This window comes from Corvus moneduloides, chromosome 5 (assembly GCF_009650955.1).
Source record: "Corvus moneduloides isolate bCorMon1 chromosome 5, bCorMon1.pri, whole genome shotgun sequence".
Taxonomy (NCBI): Eukaryota; Metazoa; Chordata; class Aves; order Passeriformes; family Corvidae; genus Corvus; species Corvus moneduloides.
In genome coordinates this window covers 40955649-40982898 of record NC_045480.1, presented here as the reverse complement: position 1 = coordinate 40982898, position 27250 = coordinate 40955649, and the positions used below count along the sequence as shown (strand labels likewise).

General features: G+C 39.7%; 1 protein-coding gene across 2 annotated transcripts in view; it reads left to right on the top strand.

Moving 5' to 3' along the window:
- Positions 1–25842, top strand: part of TSPAN5 (tetraspanin 5) — an 85236-nt gene extending 59394 nt beyond the window's left edge. Inside the window, exons 2-8 of one of the 2 annotated variants that reach the window (XM_032110154.1) lie at positions 1393–1443; positions 12504–12650; positions 14464–14634; positions 16526–16651; positions 19722–19769; positions 19900–20016; positions 20570–25842. In XM_032110154.1, the coding sequence (XP_031966045.1) occupies positions 1393–1443; positions 12504–12650; positions 14464–14634; positions 16526–16651; positions 19722–19769; positions 19900–20016; positions 20570–20635 (726 nt within the window). In that variant the 3' untranslated portion in view covers positions 20636–25842. The remainder of the gene's footprint in view (positions 1–1392; positions 1444–12503; positions 12651–14463; positions 14635–16525; positions 16652–19721; positions 19770–19899; positions 20017–20569) is intronic. The other variant, XM_032110155.1, reaches the window with a different exon arrangement.
- Positions 25843–27250: the final 1408 nt, after the last annotated feature.

Genomic DNA, 27250 nt, shown 5'->3' with positions numbered 1-27250 from the left:
AGAAATGCAAGGGGTGTTTGGGAACTTCAAGGCATTGTAATGAGCATATTCTGCTTGATAATGTGTTATGCTTTACAGATATCCTTGTAATACAAAGCTAAAATTGCCCCTTCAAAAAAAGTGCATGTAAGGAAGAAGGAGTCTTTCTTTGAAACTGTGGAAATCACTTCTGGGAAAGGTTTTAAAGTTTATATTCCTGCCTCCTCCCACTTTTCAACAGAAAAACGCTTTTGTCCTGTTTGCAAAAGAGAAACCATTAGGATACTTAACTGTTTACTCAGATCTTAAAGAGAAAGGGTATTTATGTGCCAAAATAACTCTGTACACGGCAGTGTGGAGAAACGACAAAGAAAACCAGAGTTTTATGTTTGAGCAACATTCTATTACGTGCCCTGAAACTACAGTGAAAATAGTTTTCTTTTTAGTTGGCACTTGTAAAATCAAATATGCAAGTTGGACAGATGAACATTTAGAGATGTGCTCAGACATCTACTAACTGTATTTTAAACATTTTACGTGATTGATACTGTATCATGCCAAATATGCAATAATGTTGGGAGATGGAGTGCTCGTTCTGCCTGTTTTGCTTGTTTCACTGATCATTGGTGTAGCTTTTGTGTGGAATCGCTGTAGATTTGGACAGAAATGATGCCCTTTAAATTATTCAGTGGAATGGGGAACTCAGGGATATAATAAAATCAAAGATGGTGTTCCTTTTTCTGTCATGGGGGAAAGACTACCTCTTGATTTGGTGCTGTCGAATCCTTTGGAGGAGAAGGAGAATGTAACTTCCTTTATGAAACAGTCAGTATCAGAAAAGTTATAAAATGTTGGCTCCAGGGCTTTTAAAAATTCTTAGTCTGTCAGACCAGTATTATTTTTATTATTTTTTTCCCCTCAAACATCATAGGTTATTTTATGTGAACAACATTGCTAAAACTGATAATAAACATGTATTTAGGACTTTTAAAATCACCTTCTCACTGGGAGAGCTCTGCAAGGACAATTGCTTTGTACAGGCAGTGGTGATGCAATAGTAAAGTAGCAAACAAAAGTGTTGCTTGACTGTGGAGTTTGCTTTGAGTCCTGCAAACTCAGAAAGAACCTTACTTGCCCCGTACTGATAAAGTGACACATATTGCACTTACTGTTCCCATGTGGAACATCCCTGAGTTGTGCAAGTTTTAAATTCTTTAACTTAAAATAGTTGAATTGTAAAATAAAGTAGATACATATTGTAAAACTCTCACGGAGTGCCCCTCAGTCATGGTAAAAGTATTATCCGACAGAGATGATGAGTCAATATGTATCTTAAAAAAAAAAACAAAACAAACCCAGACAAAAACCACCACAAATTTCTAATTCCGGCTCTTTTTTTTCATTTTCCTTTAGTTCCTTGGCATAGCATTTCTTGGGATTGGATTGTGGGCATGGAATGAAAAGGTAAGTTGAATATAGCACCAAACTTAGTTTTTCCTCTTTATCTCTCTTTTTCTGATGGAATATTGAAACAGTAATATGCTGCATATTTTGTGTTCGCACACAGTTTCTAGTGAAACAAAATCAATCGTCTCTGTCAAATAAAACCTTAGCTTGGGTCACGCAGAGGAACATTGTTGACATCTTTCCCAAGAATACCTTGGCAAGGAATGGTGGCCGACACTTGCCCATAAAATAACCATTCCAATCCCTGCACATGCAAACTGCAGCTCAGATACCAGAACACTCTGCTGAGGCAGTATGTGCAGTGTGTCCCCAGGAATGGAGGGGGAGCCTAAATGTCTTAGGCAGCTTCCTGAAAAGCACCTTACTGGGCTTTGCCTTAACATAGCATGTTAATTGCTGTTCCTTTTAAAAAAACAAAACCAAAAAACTGAAAGCCAAGATGAAGTCTGTAAACCAATGCAAACTGGAGGCAGATTAACTTGTTTTTTCTTGTGCAAATGAAACTGGCCACTAAAACACCCTCTGCTGCAAGACTCTAAAATCAGCTTTGAAATGGGAAGTAGGTGTGTGCGGGGTGAGCGGGCAGGGAAGGAGAAAGCATTTCTGAACCAGAGTCTGATTTTTAGTTTGCTTGCTGCAGAAGTTGGGAAGAAGATAAAATATCAAGGCATAATATACAAAACAAGTCCGTATGTCTTGGGTTACTGGATGAAGACTTTGGCTTGCTAAAAGACAACAGCTAAAATTAAAGCCAGAATTTCTTTTTCTTCTTTGTTTAAAAGATTGAAAATAATAAAACCTGGCTGTTAAAATTGGTGCTGTGTTGTTCAGTTACATAATAGGTTTTTCTTCTTTTAATGGAAAACAGAGTAAGTTATAAATTGATCTTCACTAAGGCATAATAACTGGTGCTTGCAGCAGAACAAATAACATATTTGCAAGATCTGGAATTCTGCCTCCGAAAAATTCAGGACAAATTTTGAGTTGTTAACTTATATTCTGTTTGCTCTGTGTGTGTGCCTTGGATGTAGATCATTACAAACAGTAATGGGATATTAATTAACGCACACTGTATACACCTATATAGATGTATATGTATATTTACATACCATATGATACTGATGTTGGATAGCTCAAATAGGCTTAGAAAGAGGTATTGTGACTTTTTTTATTCAGCAAAGATGTAAAAACGTTTTATTTACTACTCTGAACATACTCTCAGAGCTTGTACCTATGTCTAAGCCCTTGAGGACTGGGTTGTTTGGGAGTGGCTTTACAGAAGAGATTTGAACATTTTTGTATCATTATGGTCGGTAACACAATGATTCCTGTTTAGAGTGAATGAGCAGGTAAAGGGAAAACAACTGTAGTGTTTAAAGTCTAAAGTATGCCAGTCTTAACAGCTAGAAGGTGTTCTGGTGGAATCCTGGTTCGTTAGGGTTTACATAATTTCTGTATGGGAAAGCATGTACCCTTTCCTAGGGCAAATGCATTCAATTCGTAATTACTAATAGCCAGAAGCCAAAGCTTGGGTTTTTATGTGACGTGTGGGCATCTGTTATCAAGTCATCTTAAACCATTTTTAATCAGATTCTGTAAGTGGGAGAAAATGCCATGTTGTTTTAAGACAAGCAAATAAAACCATCCTAGTTTAATATGCATTAACTCAGGCTCCATATGAAATAGATTTTTTAGAATTTTGTTTTTTAAATTAACAAGTAAAATAAAATACTGTTTATTGGTTTAAAACGTGGGTTTTTCCTTGAAAAATGAGTGTTTCCCAGGTTCTTTAACTATTGTATTCTGCAGTGCTTAGTCTGGAGTGTTTCAGTTCATGGTTGTAACAATCAAAATGCTGTATAGGTATAGCTGAACAGCAGAGCTCTTGAGCACAGACAGATTTGAGTTTTGTAGAAGAACTATGGAAAAATTAACTAGTGTCAAACCAATTTGAGTCCTTTATTTCACTCAGCTCTTTAGAGGACAGGCAGTGGCCAAAAGCTGCAGGATCAAGTTCCAGGTACTCATAGGCCCAGTGTTATTTAGTGGGGGGTAGATCAGTTAGATCCCATACAGAGTTGTTCTTACTGCTGTTGAGGAGTTGAAGATGAAAGCCAGGTAGGTGAAGTCCAGGGCTTGAGAGATCTGTAAGACAACTGAAAAGCACTTCTGTAGCTAGGCTGCTACTTGCCTAAGGCTGGGATGGATATCCCTTAGGCATTATGGGCTGTTGTGATGGTACACTGTAAGACAACAAAGCATCTTGTCAGAGAAGGGCCTGGGGGTCCTGGTGTACACAAAGTCAAACCATGAGCCAGCACTGTGTCCTTGTGACAAAGAAGGCTGATGTGTCCTGGGCTGTACTAGGAGTGCTGCCAACAAGTTGAGGGAGGGAATTCTGCCCCTCTGTTCAGCACTGGTGAGGCCACACCTAGGCCAGTTCTGGGTTTCCCAGTCTAAGAGGGATACTGATGTACTGGAGAATCCAGCAAAGGGCTGCATAGATGATTAAGGGACTGGAGGACAATCTGTCCTACAAGGAAAGGCTGAGAAAGCAAGGACTGTTCAGTCCAGAGAAGAGTAGGCTCAGGGGAATCGTAATGTATGGAAATACCTGCAGGAAGAGTGCAAAGAGAATGGAGCCAGGCTGTTTTCAGTGGTGCCCAGTGACAAAGACAATGGCCATAAAATGAAACATAGGTGGTGTTTCCCCTGATCATCAGGGGACACCTTTTTTTCATAATGTGAGGATGACCGAGCACCTGCACAGTTTGCCCAGAGATGATTTGAATGAGGTCTCTGTCTTAGGAGATTTTTCCAATCAGGACATGGTTCTAGGCAGCCAGAGCTAGGTGGCTAGATGACCTCAGCCATTCTGTGAAGACTTGCTCCTGCCCCAATGAACTTGACATTATCAAACTTGAACTTGACACTGCTGTTGTATAATGTGTAAATTTGTAAGGGGTTTTTTTGCAGGAGTAGGTCTTCAGGACTCCTACTGTAAACTTCATTTGGTGGTGGGGAAGATTTTGATTAACTTCTGTTTTGAATTGTGTGGCTTTATATTCAGCTGTGTGGTTTTACAGCCTGGCCATCAACTTGTATATACTTTTGTTGCTTCACAGAACCTTTTTCAAGGTAAAAAGACTGTGTTCCAGGCCACATTAAAACTGCAGGATGTAAAGAAATAATCCACACTTCACAGGGAGTCCCACTGGCTGTGGGTTTAAACCAGTTTGGGACAGATTTGTGGACTTGATGCATAGTTTCTCTTTTTTTTTTTTTTTTTTGCTAAGTTGGCTTGAATTCTCCCCTTTAAACTTGTGAAGAAGAAAAGCACAATATCCAGTCTTGTGGCCTTCCTTATGGCCTTTGCAGGGAGGCAAAAGAGCTCATTTGTCAAGTAGGCAATAGAATTGGCTTGACAGCCAGTCAGCCAGCCCTGCACAAAAGCTGGGCAATTAGCATTCTGAGCCATGAACCTGAAAGAGAGCTGGGGGTGGGGTGGGGGCAGTAAACTCTGGGATGAATAAAGCTGTCTATACATGGATGTACTGTATAGCTCACACTCTTGCAGTGTTTTCAGGCACGCCAGCCTTGGGCTTGTACCGTTAAATAGTTCATCCATGGCAGCTGATTTCCACCCTCCTCCCTGCAACAGTGACATCACCATTGTTAACATATAAAGAGCCTGTATGGAGCCTCAGCAACTTATAGCACTTTTGCTCAGCAGCAGGGGAAAACGTTTATATTTCACTGTTTTTCTTAACCACTTCAAGTCATGTCTTCTGTTGACTCTTTAAAAATAAACTTGTACAAAATGCCTATTTCCCTCCTTGGTTGTATATATTAGATATTGCGGTCTTAAGACTGTTCATGGTGTGATACCAGCTTGGGAAAATAAGCTTCCCGGCTATCTCCAGGAGATTTATATTCAAGAGTAGCGTGCCTAAGTGATGAACTGCTGCTATGTCTTCTGAGACCTTATAAGATTGTCCATGGAGAGGGACCTTTTAGAAGGAAAGCACTGTGGTTTTGGGGTAAACCCGTAAGTAGGAGGTAGCAAAAGTAAGAGACACTAAAGTAGGGTAGAAATCTTGCAAATTTTGTTGATTTAGTTTGTGTATGAAGTAGACTGAAATGAAGAGAGAGAAGTGAAAGAAGCTGACAATGTGCATGAGTTTGGCTTCTCAGCTCTCCTTGTTAAATCAGCATAACAATAAGATGCTTCAGCTCAGAAGTCGTCTGCAGTTTGGAGTACCAGTATGGTACCTCTGGGTGCCAGCAGTGCACCCATTCTTAGTGAGCAGGAGCTCTGAATCTGGATCACAAGTTTTAAGATAAAACTTTACTTGTATAAGGTGATTTAGGTCTGCTTTGGTGTTCTCGGACAAGCTAAACTCCCTACATGGAAGCAATCACAATTTGTCAGATCAAATCAGTCTCTCCTTGCCCTGAAGTGAAAACTAAAGTTGTTTTTGAGAAAAAATTATCACTTCTCTAATTGTCCCAGTGAGTGGCAGACATCAGGAAGGAGTGATGCACTAGTCGCTCCATAATTGTTGTGCATAACATGTCTATCACACAGTTCTTCTAAAAATTATTGCCAACAAGGAAACTGTGTACATATCCTATGTTCCTTACAGGCTGAAGGATACCCAAAGCCTCTGTCTCGTCTCTAAGATAGGGCTGTGTGTGGGTTTTATAGGACTGGAGAAGAGAGGAGGGGATACACTATTACACTTAGTTTAAATTTCAATACATAAAGATACATAATCTAAACAGGCAGGGTCTTAAATGATTTACTAGTGTTCCAGTACTTTATAATCATTAATCCTGAAAAGTCTAAAAATCTTGTATATATTTATGCCAGTTATTCACCTATTGAACTCTGCTTTGTCAGGACAAGAAAGCTAGGCTAGTTCTTCTCCTCTGTTAGACTCTTGAAAAATACAGTTCTGCTATTATTACTGTTTGCTGTTGGAAATGCAAAACCAGCAAAAATCAAAGGAATAAGATTTGTCAACATCCCCCACCTAGTTCCTTGCTTGCAGAGGCAAAATTCTGGAGTAGAATTAATGTGGCATATTTCAATAAAGTATTGTTCTGTTCATTCAGATGCCCAGCATGGAGAAACGGCATGGAATTTATGACTAACAAAGCAGAGAGATATTCTTCTGTTTTAAAATCATGCTTTTGAAAATACTTTTATTTACCATCACCCCCCAAATGTTCCTGTTTGCCAGTGATACTAAGTCCTACAGACAAGCCTGGGAAAACGCTGAACCTCTGTTTGCAAAAATAATTGTTTCAGAACATTCTGTATTGATGTATCTTGTTCTGATATTCTGGGTTTTTTGTGTGTATGGTGTAGGGTTTTTTTTTTCTTGCTTGTTTTTGTGGTGGTTTGGTTTTGTTTCTTTTCCTCCCAGTAATGGGATATCACAGCAGAGTAGTTTTTTTTCCCCATCTTGGAGGAAATGGAAAATAAAAAATAGCTGATTTCTCCCATCCTCCTGTACTGTTGAGTGCTCTTCTTTTACGTGCATCCTGTGGGCCAAATTCCATATAGACTCATTGTATTTCCTCTTTGATTCTTAGGCTGATGATTCTCCAAAGTTGTCTCTGACTCATGATGCCTTGAATTTTCATTACTGGGTCAGCTTTTCAAAATTACTGCTGCCTGGAGTGTTTTCAGTTGGAGCCATTCTCTCCTGTCCTGCAGTTTGCTACTGTGCGTGTTAAAGCGGCAGCTGTTCAGCAACAGATGATCCGGGAATGTCACTGGTTTGTTAGTGCACTTATGACTCCCTTCTCTTTGGCCCCATTAGGAACCCAGGAATGCATCAGATTGTGTAGGTGTGACAACACTGGGTCATTGCTCCAGCCAAGATGTGTGTCTGGCTTTGGTCTCAGCCTGTGAGGGCTGTGTCTGCTAAATGCAGGCAGTGGGGACCAGCAGGAGAAGAAGTGGTGCTGAAGATCCAGCTTGCACACTCTGCAGGTGTTGCAAGGTTTGAGTTCTTTTTAACCTAGTTCTAGTGTGATCTTGGGGACTGAATGCCTGCTAGTGCTTGGAGCGTGAGTTATGTTCCAGGGGCACATCTTCATTTGTAAGTAATCCTGTCTGTGTGCTCTGAGACTGTTCCCTGGTGTGAACTGAAGCACAGCTTGTGTGTGATCACTTCAAAAAGACTGCTGGATCTGACCTGAAATATTAATGTAGATGTGCACCAAAGGCAGGAGCTGGAGTCAGGGGTCTGTCTCTGGAAAGTACTGCAAGTTGTTCTGATGATCTTAAAGAGTAAAGGACGGAGAAGGGTTTAGGTGTGGACTCTTACTGCTTTTGTATGTGACCATTGCTTCCTTATTCTTTATTGATGGGATAAAGGCAAACTATTGTGCAGCTATAGTATCAGTAGGGGGGTTCATGAGCTCCTGTGTTCAAGATCAGCATCTTCCCTTTGCCTTGTTCTCCCCTGAGCTATACATGAGATCCTACTTGTAGCATGGTGGGCTCTGGCCATGGGGAAAACATGACATGGCAACAGAGGGGACTTGTCAGGCATCTGTCAGGCTGTTTTTCTATCTGTGCTCACATACCATGAGGAGAGGACTCCAGTTCTGCAGGAGTTTTTGTTGGGCCTGGCTTGGTTGTCTCCCATTTCTTGTTGGGGTAGAAGGCACCCTTGTGTTGAGGAAAAGAGCAGGTCCTACTATTTCATTTGATTTCTCCTGAATTTGGGGTGGAGTAGAAATACAGGGTCAGTCTTTCCTGTTCCATATGTCATTGTATCCTACTGGTTGAAGTACATTTCACAAACGAAGGAACTTTTTTCACAACTTCACTCTTACTTATTTTAATTCACTTATGGATTACACTTTTGTTGTTTTATTACACCAAATAAATTTTGACTTGTGTTGGATTAAAATATTAAATAGCAACTCATGGACTTTAATGTACAACAGGCTATGAAGGGTGGAGGAGCAGAGCAAACAGATGAGCTGGAGATAAGCCAAGGAGCATGTCCTGCTGGCTCTCCTCGTGGGACTACAGAAGAGCACTGGGTTGACACCATAGTGAGAAGTAAATTACTCAAGTATGTGGCTTTGTACAAACAAAGCATTTCCTGCCAAGTACAGGTTACACACATGCCTAAACTACCACGAAAGTGATGTGCATGTACCTCAAAAATAACCGTACTTCAAAACAAGAATGTGTAGAGGAAAAAGTTGTTCCTCCTTTTAGATATTGAAATATCAGAGTACTTTCAACTATTTGACAGTCATGGTTGTAGTGGGCAACTGTAGTAGTGTTGTTGAAGAAAAATACCTTGCATTTGTAGAAAGCCTGACTTTAAAGTATTTACACGTGGTTTGTTTAGGTCTTGCATTGATGCAAGAGAGAAGTCGACAGTCACAATATATTGCATGACTGACTGCTCAGCCAGAGGATTCTGAGTGTGTCATGGAGGATGCTGTGTTAGAATATGAGATTGCTGATCCTTTGCTCAAGCACCTCTGGAAGTGTTTTGTATTGGTTTTGGCTAAAGATGAGTTGAAGACAGAATTGGTCACTACCAGATGTCTGTACATTTCTGTCAAACTTTTCCCAGGAGTAGCTGTTGCAGCCAAAAAATACTTGATACTGTGGTAGTTGGTGTAGTAGGCTTTGTAGAAACTTCTAGTGGATCAGAAGAGTATGTGCCTAGAGGACTGTACATTTAGATCTTAACAATATAAAGTGAGATATTATTCCCCAGTCGTTGCCCTGCTGCTTGAAGCAAAATATGCTTTTCTTAAGGGTATTGCACTGCTGTATCTTCAGAGAGCTTATTTGTAAGTGTCCAGAGTACAAGACTGGAAAATTGTATTCTAAGCAGTAAGCAGGAATCTTCTATCACACTTCCTCTGTGTATCTCCACCTGTAATCACAGAGAATTGTCTGTGTTTCTCATTCCCACTGCTAGCTATTGTTTTATTGATGAAGCCTCTCTGAAGATTGTGTATCCTGAGATGTCTCTCCAGAATACTGATAACTTGGGGTTTGTATGCAGAGAGCATACGGAGTACAGATGAGAATTGAGTAGCATGTGCTTTGCATTGTCAGGATGTGTTATTTGGGATTTATCCAAGCTAGGCTTATGATTGCCATATGCAGACTAGCAACAGATGCACATAAAGGTGCTTTCCAAGGACAGCAAACAATGGCAGATAAAGCCTGTGTTGTTCTATTCAGTATGTGTTGGACCATAGCTACCCTGAGGAGTGACCAGCCAAAATGTGGCATTACAGGGTGCTAAGAGCCTGGCAGTTCTAGAAAATCAAGTAAAGGGAGAAAGGACAGGAGTGGGAAAACAGTATGAAGCTGTCTCAATAAATTTTATTGCCATTGAATTTAAAGTGAGTGTGACAAAATGCAAAGTGGTGTGTTTCTTACTACCCCTTTTATATTGTGACTGTCTTCTCTAACACTATTGTCCATGAAATTTTACTTGGATTTATTTTAATTTGAATTTTCCTACTTTCATATGGAAAGAAGTTGATTTAGCACAGTAGTTTGCTTTGAGTTTTTTGTTGAATTATTTCTGTTGCTTTGTTTTTAAAGAAAAGCAAAGTGTCTTATGAAGAGAGACTTAACTCTTCAGCTTTTTTTGATTTTTTTTTTTAATGTAAATACAAGTAATACAAAGGAAACATCTTTTTCCCAGTGACTGTTTTTTCACTCTACTACACCACAGTCCATTAATTCCAAAATCAGCTAATGTTAAAAGAAAAGAGTAGTAGTCGTTGCTTTAGGGCAGAATTTATTCTCATCTTATGGTAACTATTTAAGCACAGGGGAAAGGACTTCAAAACTTTGTGAAGAAATCATTTTAGTAGTTGTTTTTCCCCTTGAGGCAGAGCTCATGCTTCTTGACTTGTGTAGGGCCAAGGCCTTGATTTTTTTCAAAGGTTTGTGTGTCGTTGGATTATCCTGTTTATATTGCTTATTATTCTTAGCCAGAAAGTTGGCTTGGATTTCTTTTCTATCACAAATGTAATGAAACAAAAGTAGTGGAAAAACTTTTGCACAAGTTGATGTAAGTGTTAATGACAGGTAAGTGTTCATTTCATCTTGGTGTGTAGCATCTCTCACATAGATGGTACCAGAAAAAGGGACGGGCCCTCTGCTTTGCTTTGGTAGCATTGCTGGCTTGAGTTGTGTTATATAGTTCCTTACATCTCTTTTTGCTTTTTTAATGAATGACAGTAAGGCTAGTACTGTATGTGATGTAGGAGGAAAGTGATGAATGTGATATTTTTTTTTTTAATTAAAAAAGAATTTTTTTTTCATCCCCCTCAGGCTGTAGTAGGAGGGAGAAGAATATGCTTTGAGAATGTCATTCATCCTGTTGGATTATTGTTCATACTTTAGAATTAGGTTGTAGTAAGATTTTTCTTTGGGTTTCAGCCTTTTCTAAGGCTTCTTGATATATGCATTGGTGAAATTCACATGTATATTTTGTCTACTCTGTCCTTGTCTGCAGGATTAAAAAGCTTTGAGTACTGTCTTTACTACTTGCTCAAGTTTTGCTTGGGAAACTATGAAAGTGGTTGCAGAATACACGAAGTAATGTGTTAGAGATATTGGTTACGTGACAATTGATATGTTTTGAGTGGTTCAAAATGAGTATGTGTGTGTATATATATATAATAATCACAGGTCTAAAGCCACAGTTGCGAACGATCATCATTAGCAGTGTTACTATAAGCTTCTGGAAATGAGGTTATGATAAGTTTCCTCTAAATTGTTGCTGTTTTGGGACTATTTCAAAGAAACAAAGGGGATATGAACAGGAATAAGAAAAAGGACGAACCTTAGAGTTTTGCAGATGAGGAGCTGTAGATGTAGAGATCTCTATTGCTGCTTCTCAAGCCACAGCATCATTCGGGCGTTAGAGGAAGCAGTAGTCCAAAGTACTCAGCCTGGGTTCAGGCTTCTTTGAGGAAACACAGCAGTGTGCTTTGCATTGACCTACAGCACTGGGGAGGGGAATGAAGAAATAGTGACACTTCAGCATTTTTTTTCTGCCAGAAAGCCTTAGGAAACTGTAATTGTTCCTGTGCAAACTCACTGGAATAGAGGAAACTTTGTACTTGCTGCTTGATACAACCTATCTGTTCAACATCAGCCAAACTCTGCCTAAAATGTGTTCAAAAAATTAAAATAGTTCCTCAGGATTACTGGTGTCCCAACCCAAGCTTTGCTTCTAAGGCAAAAGTGGCATTACAAGCAGACTGTGCTGTCATATGTGAAACACAGCATATGTGATTTAACGTATGATAGGTCTACCCTAAGTCAGTGTAAACCGTGTCCCAAGACAAGTTCTTGAATTGTCTTTCGTCCTACTAAGAGACTTCATTATTTTCAATTTTTTCCTGCTAACTAGTTATTCAGTAGCCATACTTTATTTCTAGAATGAGGGTTTGGCGCTGTAGATGCCTGAAGTTGAATTGGCCAGATATGTAGTTTGTTGAAATTTGTTGAAAAAAAATTTTTTTTGCAAGATGCTGCAACCTAAGAGCTCATGTCTAATATCTGACAATTGCTGTAAATAATGAGCCTAAATGCTAAATTCAATATGGTTTTATTGCTTTTAACTGTTTTTTTCTATCATAACATGTAACTGTGTGTTTACATAAATGATGTATATGATTCATAAAATGTATCTCAGCATGGGTAATAAGATGGAGTTTTGTTCAAATATCTATTCTGAGTTTCTGACAGACTACTTCTTATAGCTACACAAGCAGAAAATGCCCTGTGGGTTTCTCACAGAGGATTCTTCAAGAACATTTTGTTACTTATTCACATGTTGATTCAGAAATATTGCACGTAATGGCACTTTTTATCTCTTTTGGGATACAAAGATTTTCTTAATTGTGTTTTCTTGCTGTGCTGCGGAACATTTATTTTGCTGTAGTCTTCTTTTTTAAGAAGAAAAATGCAGGCAGAATTTGTGCAATGGAAAGCTGAACATACTTTTTATCCCTTGGCATTGTCTCTTTCTCAGGGAGTGCTGTCCAATATCTCCTCCATCACTGACCTGGGAGGCTTTGATCCTGTTTGGCTCTTCCTAGTGGTAGGAGGAGTAATGTTCATTTTGGGATTTGCAGGATGCATTGGAGCTTTACGAGAAAACACTTTTCTTCTCAAATTTGTAAGTAGCCTTTGCAACTGTGACATTTCTCATTTACACAGCATGCCATGTTCTCTGTTCTGTTTTACTGTGTTAAGCTTTTAAAATGTATTTTGGAGAGGAAGGTGTTATCCAGTGTCAGAGTACCATGAAAGCACTTAGCTTTTAACACTTTACAGCTCTTCAGTCTCTGGTGCTTACTGGTTGTGTTTTGTTGAAGTTCAGAACTATTGGTGATAAGAATCATATCATGGAAGCACTGCTTTTGATATGGATGTAGCCTAACATTTTGCTTCCCGGCCACAAGAGAGAAATTTCTTGTGAGAATCTGTGTGTTGAACTTGGAGTCCATAGCAAGCTGCTTATGAAATATGAGGGATGTAGATACGGCAGTGAATGTGACCCGTGTGGCTTCGGCTGTGCAAGGGCCCTTCATGGTACAGAGGAGGTAGATTATGAGGGGTTGCTGGCTGATATCCCCAGTCTGTGCCATTCAGCTAATTGGAAAAGGCTTCATTGCTTTCAATGCTGGGGCCTGAGAAGAAGAGGAGGAGGAGAATGTGTCTGGGATGCATAAAGAAAATGGGAGTTTTCTTGAACTCTGGGCTGGATTGTTGGTTAGGGAAGGAGCTGCTGACATGCAAAGGTACCTCAGTACACTGAACTTCTATAGCTAAGTAGCTGGGTTCTATATTTTGAAAGACCTCCTCCTGTGAAGATGAGGGTAACAGTATCATGTTCCCTTTTAGGTAAATTGAAGATTTGTAATAAAAAAGATTCTTTCATCCACCACTCCCATTTCCAGAGGTGGGCACAGCCTGGGTGGTAGTTGTGTCTTCATAACCATTAACTGTTAATATATACATGGAAAAGCTTCCAGTGAAATAACTGCCTCCAAGTGACACATTTGGCTCCCACAGACATGTTGTATAAGGGGAGGAGGCAATTGAGAGTCACAGTTCTTGTGGCATTTATAAAGCAGCTTGTAACACTTTTTTTTTCTTCTTCCTTGCTTCTCTTAGCTTGCCTAAAATGAACCCATCTGCTCTACCAGAAATAGCTTCCCATACAGCAGCTGCAGCAGAAATTAAAAATGCATCTGAACACACACAGAGAGCATATTAAAATAAAACTCAAAAGGCACAGTTGCAAAGGGGATGGACTTCCAGTATACCAGGACCCCTGTGTGGTTTAAAACAGTGTAGACTCAGTGGAAATGCTTAGAGAAAGTGGCAGATCGTTAGTAATGCCTTTGGCCTCCATTGCATTTGCATTAATCATAGCAGCCTCATTTAGTTTTAATGTGGATGTGAGTCATTTCATAGACATTCTGCTCCGACTTAGTCATTAATTAATTTCTGCTGTTACCAATTTCTGCTTTGTCTGCTTAGACGAAGCTTTGCCAGTGAGAGGATCTAAAGCAAAAGTCACGTAGAAAGCATTTTACTGGCACTGCTGGTTGTTTATGCCCTCTGAAATGTAGTGCCTATGTAGAAATTTAAAATGGGTTTTCAAGGGCCCTACATGTGGTGGTGACTGGCCGTCTCTTGAAATTTACAGTGAATTCTCTCTGATCGCTTTGAAAATCTTGGTGAAACGTCCAAGGTTTGGACATTTGTTAGCATTTTTATTATTTGTTAGAATAGAATTAAGATTTCTGTACTACAGCTCCAATGAAAATGGTGTGTTTTTCATTTAAAATTTCCTGTGTGCCAAAATGGCTTGAACTTGCACTGAAACAGATAAAGCATTATCACTGGATATAATTGTGAGCTTTGAAAAAGTTTCTGATCAGAAAGTAAAATAATTTTAGCCTTTTTTATTTTCTTTGTAGTTCTCTGTATTTCTTGGAATTATTTTCTTCTTGGAGCTCACTGCTGGTGTTCTAGCATTTGTTTTCAAAGACTGGATAAAGGACCAGCTGTATTTCTTTATAAACAACAACATCAGAGCATACCGAGATGACATTGATTTACAAAACCTCATAGACTTCACACAGGAATATGTAAGTTGGACTATGTTTATTTTTTTGGTAAAGCTTACTTTTAAGAAATACCTGCTCTTATTTTTTACTTTCAATCTGTTTTGTTTCTTCAAGAGCAACAGAAATATTCTAGCATATAATACTTTTGAATATATGTATATTTGTCTTTACAGAACTTCTGCAAACATACAGCACCTGTGAAAAGTGGCTTTATTGATGCACGAATGAGTAAAACAAGATGGACAGTTGGGGTGGCTTTTCTTGAAGACTTAGAGATAGTGTGTCAAATGCACAAAGTTAAAGTATTTTGTTGTAGAAGCTATCACATCTGTTTAAGAAGTTATTCCTTTTCTAAGCTTGATTTGGTCCTAAGATGAATGTTGTTGCGGTTTTAGCAACATTTGCTGTGCTACACCGCACTGCAGAGTGGCAGAGGTATTTAGTTGGTCCAAATGAAACTACAATGTTATTTCTTCTGAATTTGACTTAATGGAATTAGCCTAATGAAGTGGGACACTTGTAGAGTTCTTGTAGGACATCTCTAAGTGATGCCACGTCTGTGCTTGGGAGGGAAGGGTGAAACCAGTGGTGCACCTGTTTGTGCAGGTTAAGCTCTGTAATTTATCAGTGTGTGTGAAGAAGTCTTGCGTTGACTTCAGCACACAAGGTGTGCCAATACCTTCCCTCTTCAGTACTCAGTTCTGGCCTGTTTTGATGAAGTCCTCTTTGAATTTGGCACTCTGTGGCTAACATAGTTAAGTGTTGGTTGAATTCATGTTTCCTGATTTTTGAACGTTCTGCAATTAAAATAGTTTCAATGCTTGATTTGCTTCTCCATGCCTGGGGGGAAGAATGGTAAGTAACAGGATTTGGATCCTTGCACTGTTTTGAATCTTTTGCGAGAAGGTCAGAGGTCACCACAGTCTGAAAGCAGTGGTCCACTTGTATGCAGCCAAAGGCTACAGTCCAATTTTGCAGTCACTACCTAAAGCTTCCTCTCCTAACTGGATTAGCACTCAGCAGATAAGCCAGGGCCAGCGCAAGTTGTGAGAGCGAGTTACTTCTTCAACCAGTAGAGATAGTGCATGTAGACTACATGTTCAGGTATTGCAAAGAGAACTGTGCTACATCTAGAAAAAGAGAATTGCTATTCCACCACTTCAAAAAATGTGGTTTGTTTGTGAGGTTTTAAATTTTACCTTTTTTTTAAAGTTGACACAGATGAGTTCATTGGTGTAGCTCCTTAAATGCTGTAAACCATCAGTGCTTCACTGATCTCCAGTCCATTCTGTGTATGTTCAGCAAAGCACACCAATTCCTTGTGTGTTCAACATGTTTTGCCAGAGACTAAGCCTGCCTTTTGGCAGATATACTCTTTGAAGAATTCAGTAGTAGAGGTGTTAATTGTGCAGTGTGTGATGCTCAGGGAACAATGTGTTCACACTGTCCGATGCACACCCAGGCAAAGTTCCCCCAAACTGGCAAAAGGAGTAGCTGTACCAGTGTAGCCCTTGGAGCTTGTTTTTTTTGAAAATCCAGGGCCCATTAGACTGGACAGAATATTGTACTCTTGGCTCTAACTGTCCCTCAGGCCTGAGTTTGTGGGCCTGTGCAACTTTGTGGTATTGTGTAGGCTTATCAGCTCACCCACGGGTTTCTCTCCAGAGAGCAGCATAGCAGGGTGTGAACATAACTTGAATCACATGATAACTTTGGAGCAACTTACAGGTCTGGAATGGTGTTTTAAAAAATGACAACCCCAACCAAGCAAAAAAAAGCCAGCTTCAATGAAAGCAGTGGGAGTCTCAGATTTTGCTTTGAAAGCTAGAGGGAAACTGGCAGCAATGATGCATGTTACTAATGCTAAGATTTTTGTTCTGAAATTTAAGAAGCTCTTCCTTTTTTGTTTTAGTGGCAGTGCTGTGGGGCTTTTGGAGCCGATGACTGGAACCTTAATATTTACTTCAATTGTACAGATTCCAACGCGAGTCGAGAGCGCTGTGGTGTGCCATTCTCTTGCTGTACTAAAGACCCTGCTGTAAGTGACAGTCAAGAGGGTAGGATGGGTGTGCTGTTCCAGTTGTAAATAACTCTTCAAGATTTTTCTTCTTTTTTTTTTTTTTCTTTTTTTCTGGAGATTGTGCATAATAATTGACTTCTCACCAACCTGTATTCTTTTTGTTTTTGCAGCTCAGCTTTACCACTAGCTTTACTTCAGTCATCAAAAATCATAAGCTAACTTAAGTCTTTATTTTGTGGCTTTTATTAAAAAGAGAGAACCATGGGCTTGGCTGAACACATGTATTAATTTTAGCAAGTATAAAAAGGAGAAGCTCTTAATGAGTTGAAGGATGTAAGCTTTCAATTGAAATTCATTAGAACAGGAATGCTTAAGATCAGGCACTTTAAAGGAGGTATAATTCATTATTTAATGCAGTGTCCTGAGGCTGCAGCCAGTTTGACCCAGTTTGTGCCAGGTACGGTAATGAATGACAGTCTGTGCCCTGAGGAACTGGCATGTTTGCATTAGAATCTTGAGTTGGGTATGGATATCTTTACATACTCTTTTTTTTACCTTTAAAATTACTGCCTGTCGTAGAGTCACTTGAAATCAGACTTGAAAGGTCAGAAATTGTAGCGGGAGCAGCTTTTTAGTAAATTTTCACGTCTTTTTAAATATTTATAGTTCTGGATCACTAAGTGGAAAATGTTGGAGCCATGCATTGCTAATGTGGACATGATTAAGAAGAGCAAGGTAAAGTATAGGGAATCAGTTCACTAATAGCGAAAAGCTTGGAACAGGAATGGGTGTGTACATGGAAACTGTTATGTGCCTAGCACTGTATACATTTGACTTTATATAGCTTGAAAGAAGCTGGCTTTGAGTGCTTTTATTATCTATCAATTCAGCTGTGGCTTTTTCTCCACCTGGAATGACTTACAATTCCTTGAATGTATTAGTCTAGCACAGACTGAAGTTAGGTGAGCTGCCAAAAGGCACCTCAGGTGCTTCCTGCCTTGCTAATAATGCAATGCAGCCACTGCTGCTGGCATCCAGTTGCTGCTGCTCACCCCCTCTCCTTATACGGCACTGCCACTTGCACAAGCTGGTTCTGGTTCCTTTGCAGTGAATGTGTCTTCACAGTAGTTTGAATTTTTCTGACAAACATAGCTGAAAATGTTTTAATGAGATATTAAAACAAAATGTAGGTTAGGCTCAAACATTACATTATGCTTAGGATTCCCTCTACTGTTTGCCTTTCTGCCTACCCACTCACACAGAGGTCATCACAACCCAGTTTTAAAAATATAGTTGTTATAAAACCAAAGCAGTGACAGCAGTACAAGGTAATCCTATAAATACATAATCCATCCTAAAGTTCTCTCTTTCTCTCTCTGTTGTGTAAATGGCTGTGCGTTTTGTTAGGGCGTGATGCTGCAACCAGAAATTTAAAGATAAATCTCATTCTTATTCACTGTAAGGAAACAACAACCTTAATGGCCTTTAAAGACTGAAAATATTAGAAGTCATGCATACAATTAAAATAATTTTAACTAAGCTGTGGTTGGTTCAGCTGCAGTGATAACACACAGGTTTATTCTGTGGGAAAGCTGATCTGTCTCTTTTAGAATTAGGTTTCAGTGTTGGACTGATGCAAACAGTTACATGGATGCCTTATGGTTTTTAGTTTAGCTTGAATCAGGAAGTGGTAAGTTTAAAGTGGGATAAAATAAGTCTTTTAAAACTACTATAGTTGACTTTGATGAAGTTAAGGAGGTTGAAGTGTTCCAAATTCCTGTACAGGCAAGTCTAGAAAATTTTTTTTATTTCCATTGCAGTTTTCGTACCTTCTTTTGGGTAACAAATTCCAAGGCTAAAGGCAGAAGACATTAATGATGAAGCAAGTAGGCTTTTAGAACAAGGAAGAAAACTTAAAATCTCTCTGTCAGAATCCTAGGCACTTTTACATCCTTGAAGTCTGTGGCACTTAGATCCTGGAACAGAAGCATTCATCTCATTAAGAGATACAAGTAGCTCAAATTTTGAAGGTCCATTAAGGGAATCCAGTTTGGGCAGCTGACAGAGTGTGACCTGTTGTACTTCCTGCAAAGTGAGGAAGCAGAGGAGCTTTCCATGCTGATAGGAGATACTTTTTTCCATATGGCTGCTTTTTAAAATCCATTTCTTGACTGCCTGCCTTTCTCACTTCCCACAATTTGATTAAATTGTGCTGTTTGGTACACCTAGCTAAGATTGGCTGATTTTCTCACTTACTTGAGTAGTCCTTCTTCTGCTCACTGTCGTTATATGATAAATCAGTAACTTAATATTTTGCTACCATTGTGGCTGATGCCAAAAGTTTCATGCTTCATTTTATTACCATGAAATAACTGTATACAAAGTAAGCACACAGCTTAAGCTGCCAATGGGAAGCACTTGTTCACTAGGGAAAGTCTGCCAGAGCCTATTTTATTACCTGTGCTTTGGGTGTACTAAAGGAAAGGGAGTAGGCAAAAACCCTCCTTTCCCATTGGTATCAAGCTCCTATAAGAAAGAACAGGCAGTAAGAACATATTACTCCATCTGTTCTTTTTTCTTTCATGGTTTTGGAAATGAACTAGATACTGTACATATTTCTACAGACATTCTCAGAAAGAACTTGCAGCTTCTGCAACAGAACTGCCCCTTGTCACCTCTTCATTCTGCACAGACTGAACCCTGAAAATGATAACAGTACTCTTGGCATATTTTTTAGTACAGACAAAACGTTTTCAGCAGAAGGTTTTAACATAGATGGTCTCTAGTCCCTTTACTTTGACTACTAAATGCTTGTATCTGGAACATGGAGTTCACCCAAGTGGAGGGCTGGTTTTCCCAGCTTGCTGACTTGGGAGATAAAAAGTTTTTTGACCTTGTGCTCTTGTTTGCTGTGAATAATTAATAGTGCAGAGTGAAGGAGGAAGGTTTTTTTTATTAAAGCAATATGCTAACCAAAGTCTGGGTGATTGTCTTATTACATACAGGACCAACTCCAGGGAGCTGGAAGAACGTGTTTGGGAGACATTTTACTGATTGCCTCTCTTCTCTCTCTCTCTCTCTTTTCTAGGAAGATGTTATTAATACTCAGTGTGGCTATGATGCAAGGCAAAAACCAGTAAGCTTTTTTTTCTTTACCTTAATGTGGTATGTTAAGGATCCGAATCCCTGTTTCGAGAGGAGATTATTCTACTGATGGTGTAGTTGAATGTAATTATCTCTATTTTCTTCCCTCTTCTCCTTGGCAGGAAGTTGATCAGCAGATTGTTATCTACACTAAAGGCTGTGTCCCTCAGTTTGAGAAATGGTTGCAGGACAACCTTACCATAGTTGCTGGTATATTCATTGGGATAGCATTACTGCAGGTAAACATCATGTTCCATGTAATGAGTTGCACAGAGGAATAAAAGATAAAGTGAATATATGACAGGGGGAAACTGTATATGAGAACTGGAAATGCACTGTCAGTTGCCTGTTCATGGATTTTAGCAGTGGGAACTAAATGTTTGAGGCTTTCTTTGTATTAAGGAATATTTAATTTTTATCTACAGGGATGCATTTTTTTCTTCTCAGCTTTCAGCAGGTCAAAACTAACATCTGTTAGATAAAGCTTAGGTAGAGATTTTTAAGCCTGTACAGACCTACTGTTTCCAGTGGTGCTTAAATGAGCAGCAGAGAGCCTTTAGGGTCGCTTTGAAACAAGACTAGAACTGTTAATTAACTGCAACCCGCTGTGACTATAAAAATACTGGTGTTACAGGAGTTCTGCAATATTCTTACTTCTTCCAACACTTACTGTTAATTTAATTTCTACCTCTGTTGTTTCTTTCATATCTAAATTCTGTATAACCTAAGGAGTTTGCCTATGTGAAAAGAGTTGTCTTATGCTCCAAATGAATAAACTGTTGTCTCTTCCAGATATTTGGGATATGCTTAGCCCAGAATTTGGTTAGTGACATTGAGGCTGTCAGAGCCAGCTGGTAAAACTGCTGAAGTAACCACAACAAGACACTGGACAACCGAAACCCTCTGAAACCTCCAGTGTGTCACTCCGACACCAAGCTGTATGGACATGGGTGACAGGGAAGCCTTCTCTCCCGAGTAGTCTCAAGTCTAAGTTCCTGATACTGCAGTGAACTCATGTTTCTTTGGGGTGGGGGAGAGAAGAGTGGGCTATTGAAAATCTGCTGCTCACTGACAATTTTTTTTTTCTTTTAAACCACCACTTTGAAAGCTGTTGAGCCGTGAATCTCTACTGTATTCTTGATTTTGAGTAACAAGTGGACACTTTTTTAAATTGGTGTATTCAGTGAGACAGAGTTGCATTGTTGTAGTCTGTGGATATGCTGTTTATTCTTCATGTCATGAGCTCTTTGATAGCTGCCAAATATTCCTGAGATGGTCTATCTCCTCACCACTCTGTAAAGGAACAATCTTCTTGTTTTCACAGCTAAACATAGCTACAGGCCTAAACCCATGAAGCAGGAAGCAACTTTCTATGCATCTATTGTACAGTAAAAAAAATTGTTTTTAAAACAAGGGAAATTTTTTTTTTATGCAAGCTCCCAACCATCTCCCTGTAGTACTTTGAGGTTGGAATCAGCAACAGGGAGAATTGCTTAATTTTGTCAAGATCTTTTTTCCTTCTCCACTGTTGTATGAAGGGAAAGGAGTTTTATATTTGACAAACAAGGGTTGCTGCCATACCTTTGGATATCAGTCTCTTAAGGCAAGGATGGGATATAACTGTATAAATGTATGAAAGCAGTGTGGATGTTGGGTCCAAGTGAAGAATAATATTCAAAGAATGAATTATATATTAACTTAAAAAAAATTGAAACTTATGTATCTGATATGGCAAAACCTTTTGTTTCTCTGAAATTTAGTGTAACCTAATGTATTTAGGGATCTCACTAATATTAATGCTTTGACATACTCATGCGAAGCTTGTTTCTTTGGTCTGTTCCTAGTTGGGGCTTTGGTCTTTCTTTTTTCTTTTACTTTTCTTTAATTCTTTTTACTTGCATGAGCTGTGGAATAAGAATCTGTGACACTCCAGTGCTTTAAATATGTGCATATGTTTTAATACAGTCTAATCCAAACTTATTTATTGATAAATGCATGTGATTATGGAAAGATCATATATCCCATTCTCTTGGAAGTTGGAGAGAACAGTTTTTGCCAGAGTAAATGCTTACCTCCAGTGAACGAATCCATGCTATGGGGATGTGTCTCCCTTTCCCGCTCTAAAGGCAACAAAGAGCTTTCTTGAAGCAACAGAATAACAGTCTTAAAATAGAAGCATTTATTAGGATCAGCTAAGACAGACCCTTTTGAATTGGACACAAGAAAGCAGAATATGGAAAAAAGCACAAATAGTGACAAAAGACTTAGATCAGGCTCCATCCAGCTTAGCGCTTTTGATTTGTTCTTCTTCACTAATAATAGTGAACTTAAAGACCTGACCATGCCTTGGGTAGTTTATTGCACTTTGTATAAATTGAGCTTGTTTTATGACCCTTCTCAGTATCTCCTATACCAGTCCTGCAAGCTGTGGTGCTGCTTTGGTCAGACAGCTGCAAAGGGAGTGTAGCACCTCTTTGTAAGAATGTAACATCTTTCTCAGTTGAGTTTCCTAAAATAGGAGGCATGTGGAGTAGAAGAGAGGAATACGTTGCTTTCAAAGTTTCCTTGTTGTGGGGGATAAATAGAAGGCTGATCTGATGACCTCTTAAGGCCCTTTCTGGTCCTGCGACTGTTAAACAAATGAATATATGTACCCTTGCACATTTGGCTTTCTGTGCTTTAGTTGGCCACAGTTTTTCCTCCCCTCTGAAGGCTGGAGATGGGCATGCTGGTGCTTCACAGATGCCTCAGACAGACCCATTGTCCTCCCATCTTTGAGCATTACCTCATCCTCTTCTGGTTAACTCCCACTGACTGGCTCTGAATCAGGCAGCCTCCATATCCCTTGGTATCTGCTGTTAAAGGCCAGCCATGACTCAGAGTATTTTTTTAAAGCCTTTCAAAGCAATTATAATTCACTGTCCTTAATAAAGTTGGTTCCACCTCAGCACAGTGTTATCTTTTTCTTAGCCACTCCTCAACTTGAGGAGTTACTGGTTGTTTTTCCCCAGAGGGACATACTATTTTGCCTGATAGTTGCAGGACAGACAGATCATCAGCACCAGTGTTGCTGCACTGAGACAAAATGGTGCAGGGAGGAATCAGGGAAGCGGGGTTGAGGAAATAACCCCTCCACCAAAGAGCCTTGATTGTGATCCTGGGCTTTGGTTTGGAGGGAAAACAAAAAGCCTAATTACAGAAACATTCCTTGTTGCCACTGATCTTGAATTCTGCTGTTGCTGCTCTGAGCTTCTGAAGATAGCTTCATTCTTCTACTTGAATCTCTGCAGTTGTACTGTATTGGCCTTCTGTCTTGTCATGCTGTTCTCTGAGTTCCAGTCTGCTGGCTGTGCTGTTGGCAGTGTCACACTGATAGGAGGGTAAATGCTCCAAGCTGAGCAAATCTTGTTCTCGCAACTTGCACGTCTACTCACAAATGTGCAACACTTCTGCTGAATCCCAGAATGACTGACTGTTCTTACAAAAACCACTAAATAACTTATTTTTCTAGAGCTTGTCTTTATTGCTGCAGATGTGGATCCTTTTCCCTCCCTCATTTCCAAGAGATACTTATTTACTCATTTTTGCAGTTGTTTGATGGATGTGCACTCAATGTTTAGGATTAGCTGTCTATGTTACACATTTAAATCCCACATGTTTTTTGTCTACAGATCAGGTAAGGTGTCCTAGAAATGTCCCATCAGCAGCTTCTCAGCAGCTTAGGTGTCCAGTTTGGAAAGCTTGTGGGAGGCCTTGGAAATTGATGTATTAGTGTCAGAGCCTGCCAAATACAAGCAAACTTTCTTTCAGGAAACTTTGTAAAGTTCAGGTGAGCTGCGAATAAAGCACAACTGCTGGCTGCAAGGGCTCAGTGTCTAAAGCAATAAGATATGGTAGGTGCTAGGACTCCATGGCAATTTCTAGCCTGCCTGGTGTGGTGGTGGGGTTAGATGTGGGTTCAGAGATCAGTCTAATTATCTTTAATGTGCAGTAGTTGTTCAGAAATTTGTTGTCAGGCTTACGGAGTGTGAAACAGCTCTGTTTGCTGGGTGATTCTTGTGGAGTAGTGGCATTGCTAATGAGGAGTCTGGTAGCTCAGCAGCAGCCCTGGCTTTAAAGCTATTTCCATATATCCCATTGAGCCCTGCCAGAGGGCATCACAGTCCTTGCTCCTCTGCTTTCTAAATACCCTCTGTATTCACAGGCCTTTCTGTTGTTTGGGGTTTTGTGGTTTTTTTTTTTTTTTTTTGATTAATAGCCTAATGGACAAATGTTTGATTCATCTCTGTCTGTTAAGGTAGCAGTAGGATCTCTTTGCTTAACATCCATAATTTTGATTGTGCCCCTTAGAGTTTCAAGCTGTGGGGGTGCTTGCTCAAGTGTACTCTGTCCCGAAAGCCTTCTTCTCTCCCCTTTGAGAGAGATGCTCATTGTAGTTCTCGTGTGTAAATAGTGTTTGAAATGTAAATAGTAGCATGCAGATTAAATGATTCTTGCACATGACTGCTTTTCATCCTGAAAGTGTTCATTATGGATAGGAAAGGTGTCCACCGGGAGAGTTTGCTGGTGAATCCCGAGTGGTTGTCCGGGCTGTCCCTCGCCCTGATGGAGCAGCAGGAGCACCTCAGCCTGTGCTCGCATGTCTGCCCAGTGGGTGGGTGGCTGCACCTGTGCAAGGTGAAGCCCTGGCCAGCCCTTTGGGCTCTGGCTAGTGGCAGGGCCTCCCTTGCCTTTTCCCTTTGCTGCTTGGCATTAGAACAGCATTAGACTGTAAAGTGGAGGGTTGGTGGCAGCACCTCCTACCAGTTTGGGAGGTTGCCATCACTTGTGGCAGGACTAAACATGGTGCTATAAGAACTGTCCTGGACATCAATCTGTGTTTCTACTACTTTAGAGATGCCCTTGTTAAAATTGGTCTTGATTAATATGGTTGGTTATGAGAGAAACTATTGTCTGAATTTTTGATTCTGTTTCCCTTCTTGCTGTGTTATGTCTTTTGGGTGCATTGAAGTAGCAGTTCTGCAAATACCTAGGAAGGAGATGAGACCTCAAAAGGTGTCAAGCACTGCTGAATGTTCCAATTCCAGTTCCTCCCTTTTTGTTTTTTCTCTGAATCTTTTTCAGATACTTGTAACAGGTGATGAAACTGTCTAAAACAAATGAAATAATACTTCTCTGATCTATTAGCTACCAAATCTTGCCACTTGAAAAAAAGAAATAAAAACATCTGTCTCCCTTAACATGCAGTATAAGAAGAAGTGTTGTACTACTAGCGTGCACGAGGCAGCACTGCTAGTTGTCTTCTGTGTTTTGGCAATATAAATGTGTTAATAAAAAACTCCATCTGTATGTGTGTTCATGTTCACGCTGTGTACATAGTAGAGATGGACCTTGAGCTCTGGGGAGATCAGGAATTTGGGTTTGTGACTCAGAGCTGTTTCTGATATGTATATTCCAGATTAGTTCCAGCTGAATCTTTCTCTCTGGTTCATCTGAAGGTGTACAGCAAGGTGTCAATATTTACCCTTTGTGTATCATTCCTTTTTATACGAATGTATTCTCTTGTGTTCCTTTTTTATCAGTTGTAAAATTGATTGTAAAAGCCAACTACACATACCAATTGAAAGTATTGCTATAACAGAACTGCATGCCCAGTAGAGTTTGACTTGAGCTTTAGTTTTCTGAGTTCAGACTGGTTCCCTTCAGTGTAGGAGAAAAGCATAGATCAGGTGCATAATGTATTACTTGTCATCTTTAGCATTAGACTGTGGTATTGTATCACATGCTGATCTCAATGGATGTAACTGGAGTCTACTTAGGAAGTTAATGCAACTTCCTGGTAATTCATTTTAAGCTATTGAAAATGGTCTTGGTCATGCTACTTGTGTTCTTGGGTTTTTGTTTTTTAATAGAGGCATTTTTTAGGAATGTTTTAATACACTTATGATGGACAATACAATAGTTTTAATAGTTGTGCAGTATTCTGTATTTACTTGAAGTAAATCATTTTATATGCAATTTGTTAGATAATTACAATTTTATAAATAAAATTGTGTGAAATATGATGTTGTGAATGTGTATGTACTCTTGATGTAACACTTAATATTAACAATAGAAAGATACATTCATGAAAAGTTTCTCCAGGAAAAGATCCCTACCTCCTTTCCTCCAAACTAACAGGGGAAATAAATCCCTATCTCTCATATGTGTTGTGGAATACTGTGTTCTAATTAAGTCACAATGCTCATGCCACCAGTGGCTGCCCTTAAGTGAATAATAAGCTAGTATATGAAGAGCATGTCCCCACGTGAAGAGATCCCTTATTTGCTGTCAGCTGTTGTTGAAGTCTCTGCCTAATGAACGCACTCTGCTTCTTTCCAACAGGTTGCTGATGTTCCTCAGGCTGCAGTGGTTGCGCTCTCCCCAGAATTATTCTGGTGACCCTGATGTGTTCAGAAGTTGCTGCTTTGTATGACTTAGACAAATGAAACTCCCACCTCCCTTTTCAAAAGTCTAAATAAGTGCAACATGTCCTTAAACAGAAGTAGTGAGAACTGGCTTACATTATTGTGCAGGTAAAAATGGGTAATGATGTCTTCTGCTACTTTGGATAGAGGAAGAAGCGGACTACTTTTTTTTTTTTTTAATATTTCAAAACCTCTAGTTTTTGTACACAAAATGGCACCATGATCAATTTAAAAGCATGTCTATATCCAGATTGAAGTCTAATGCCCTTTGGATATTTCAGGCATATGACATTTATCTGTATGTATGGAAACAATTTGGCAAAATAAGCATCTAAATTGGGGACAGATGACACACAAGCACAGGAATGGCCAGAAATTAACAAAAAAGAAGAGCCAAGGACATTGCCCAATAGATGTGACAGACTTGAATAAGCATTTTCATGATGGAGAGGGAGACTAGGAGTGGCTTCCTGCCATGTGTCAAACTCCTAACAGACTTGAACACTGATTCCTGAAGCTGAGTTACTGTTTGTAGGACTTTTGAAACAAATGACTTTTTCTGGGTCTCATGGTCTCATTTGACCAATGGGTGCTCTGGATGCAAGGCCAGTATTGTTGGGGTTTGTGCTTTACCCAGAGTGAAGCTTCTCCTTGTAATAAGGACACCGTAAAATGTAAAAAACACGTGGATGTGTTCTCCTTCCTGACAGTGAGATGCTGAGCCTTGCAAAGTTTGTACCGATGCGCGAGACCCTCAAGGGAGGTGCTGCCGGTCCTGTGGTGTGGCCGTAGGGATCGTTCTGGCTTGGCTTGCGGTGGCACTAAGACAAAGACAAGGCCCCGTGTCTGGCATTGCCGTCATAGAAACAGTCTGAGCAGCAGATGTCAAGCTTTGCTTAGATGTAATCTAGCTAGTAAGCATCTAATTGGAATTACTGTCAGCAGTTTCACTTCACTTCAGTGAATAGTGAAATGCATGTGATAGTAACGTCCTTAGATCCCATTT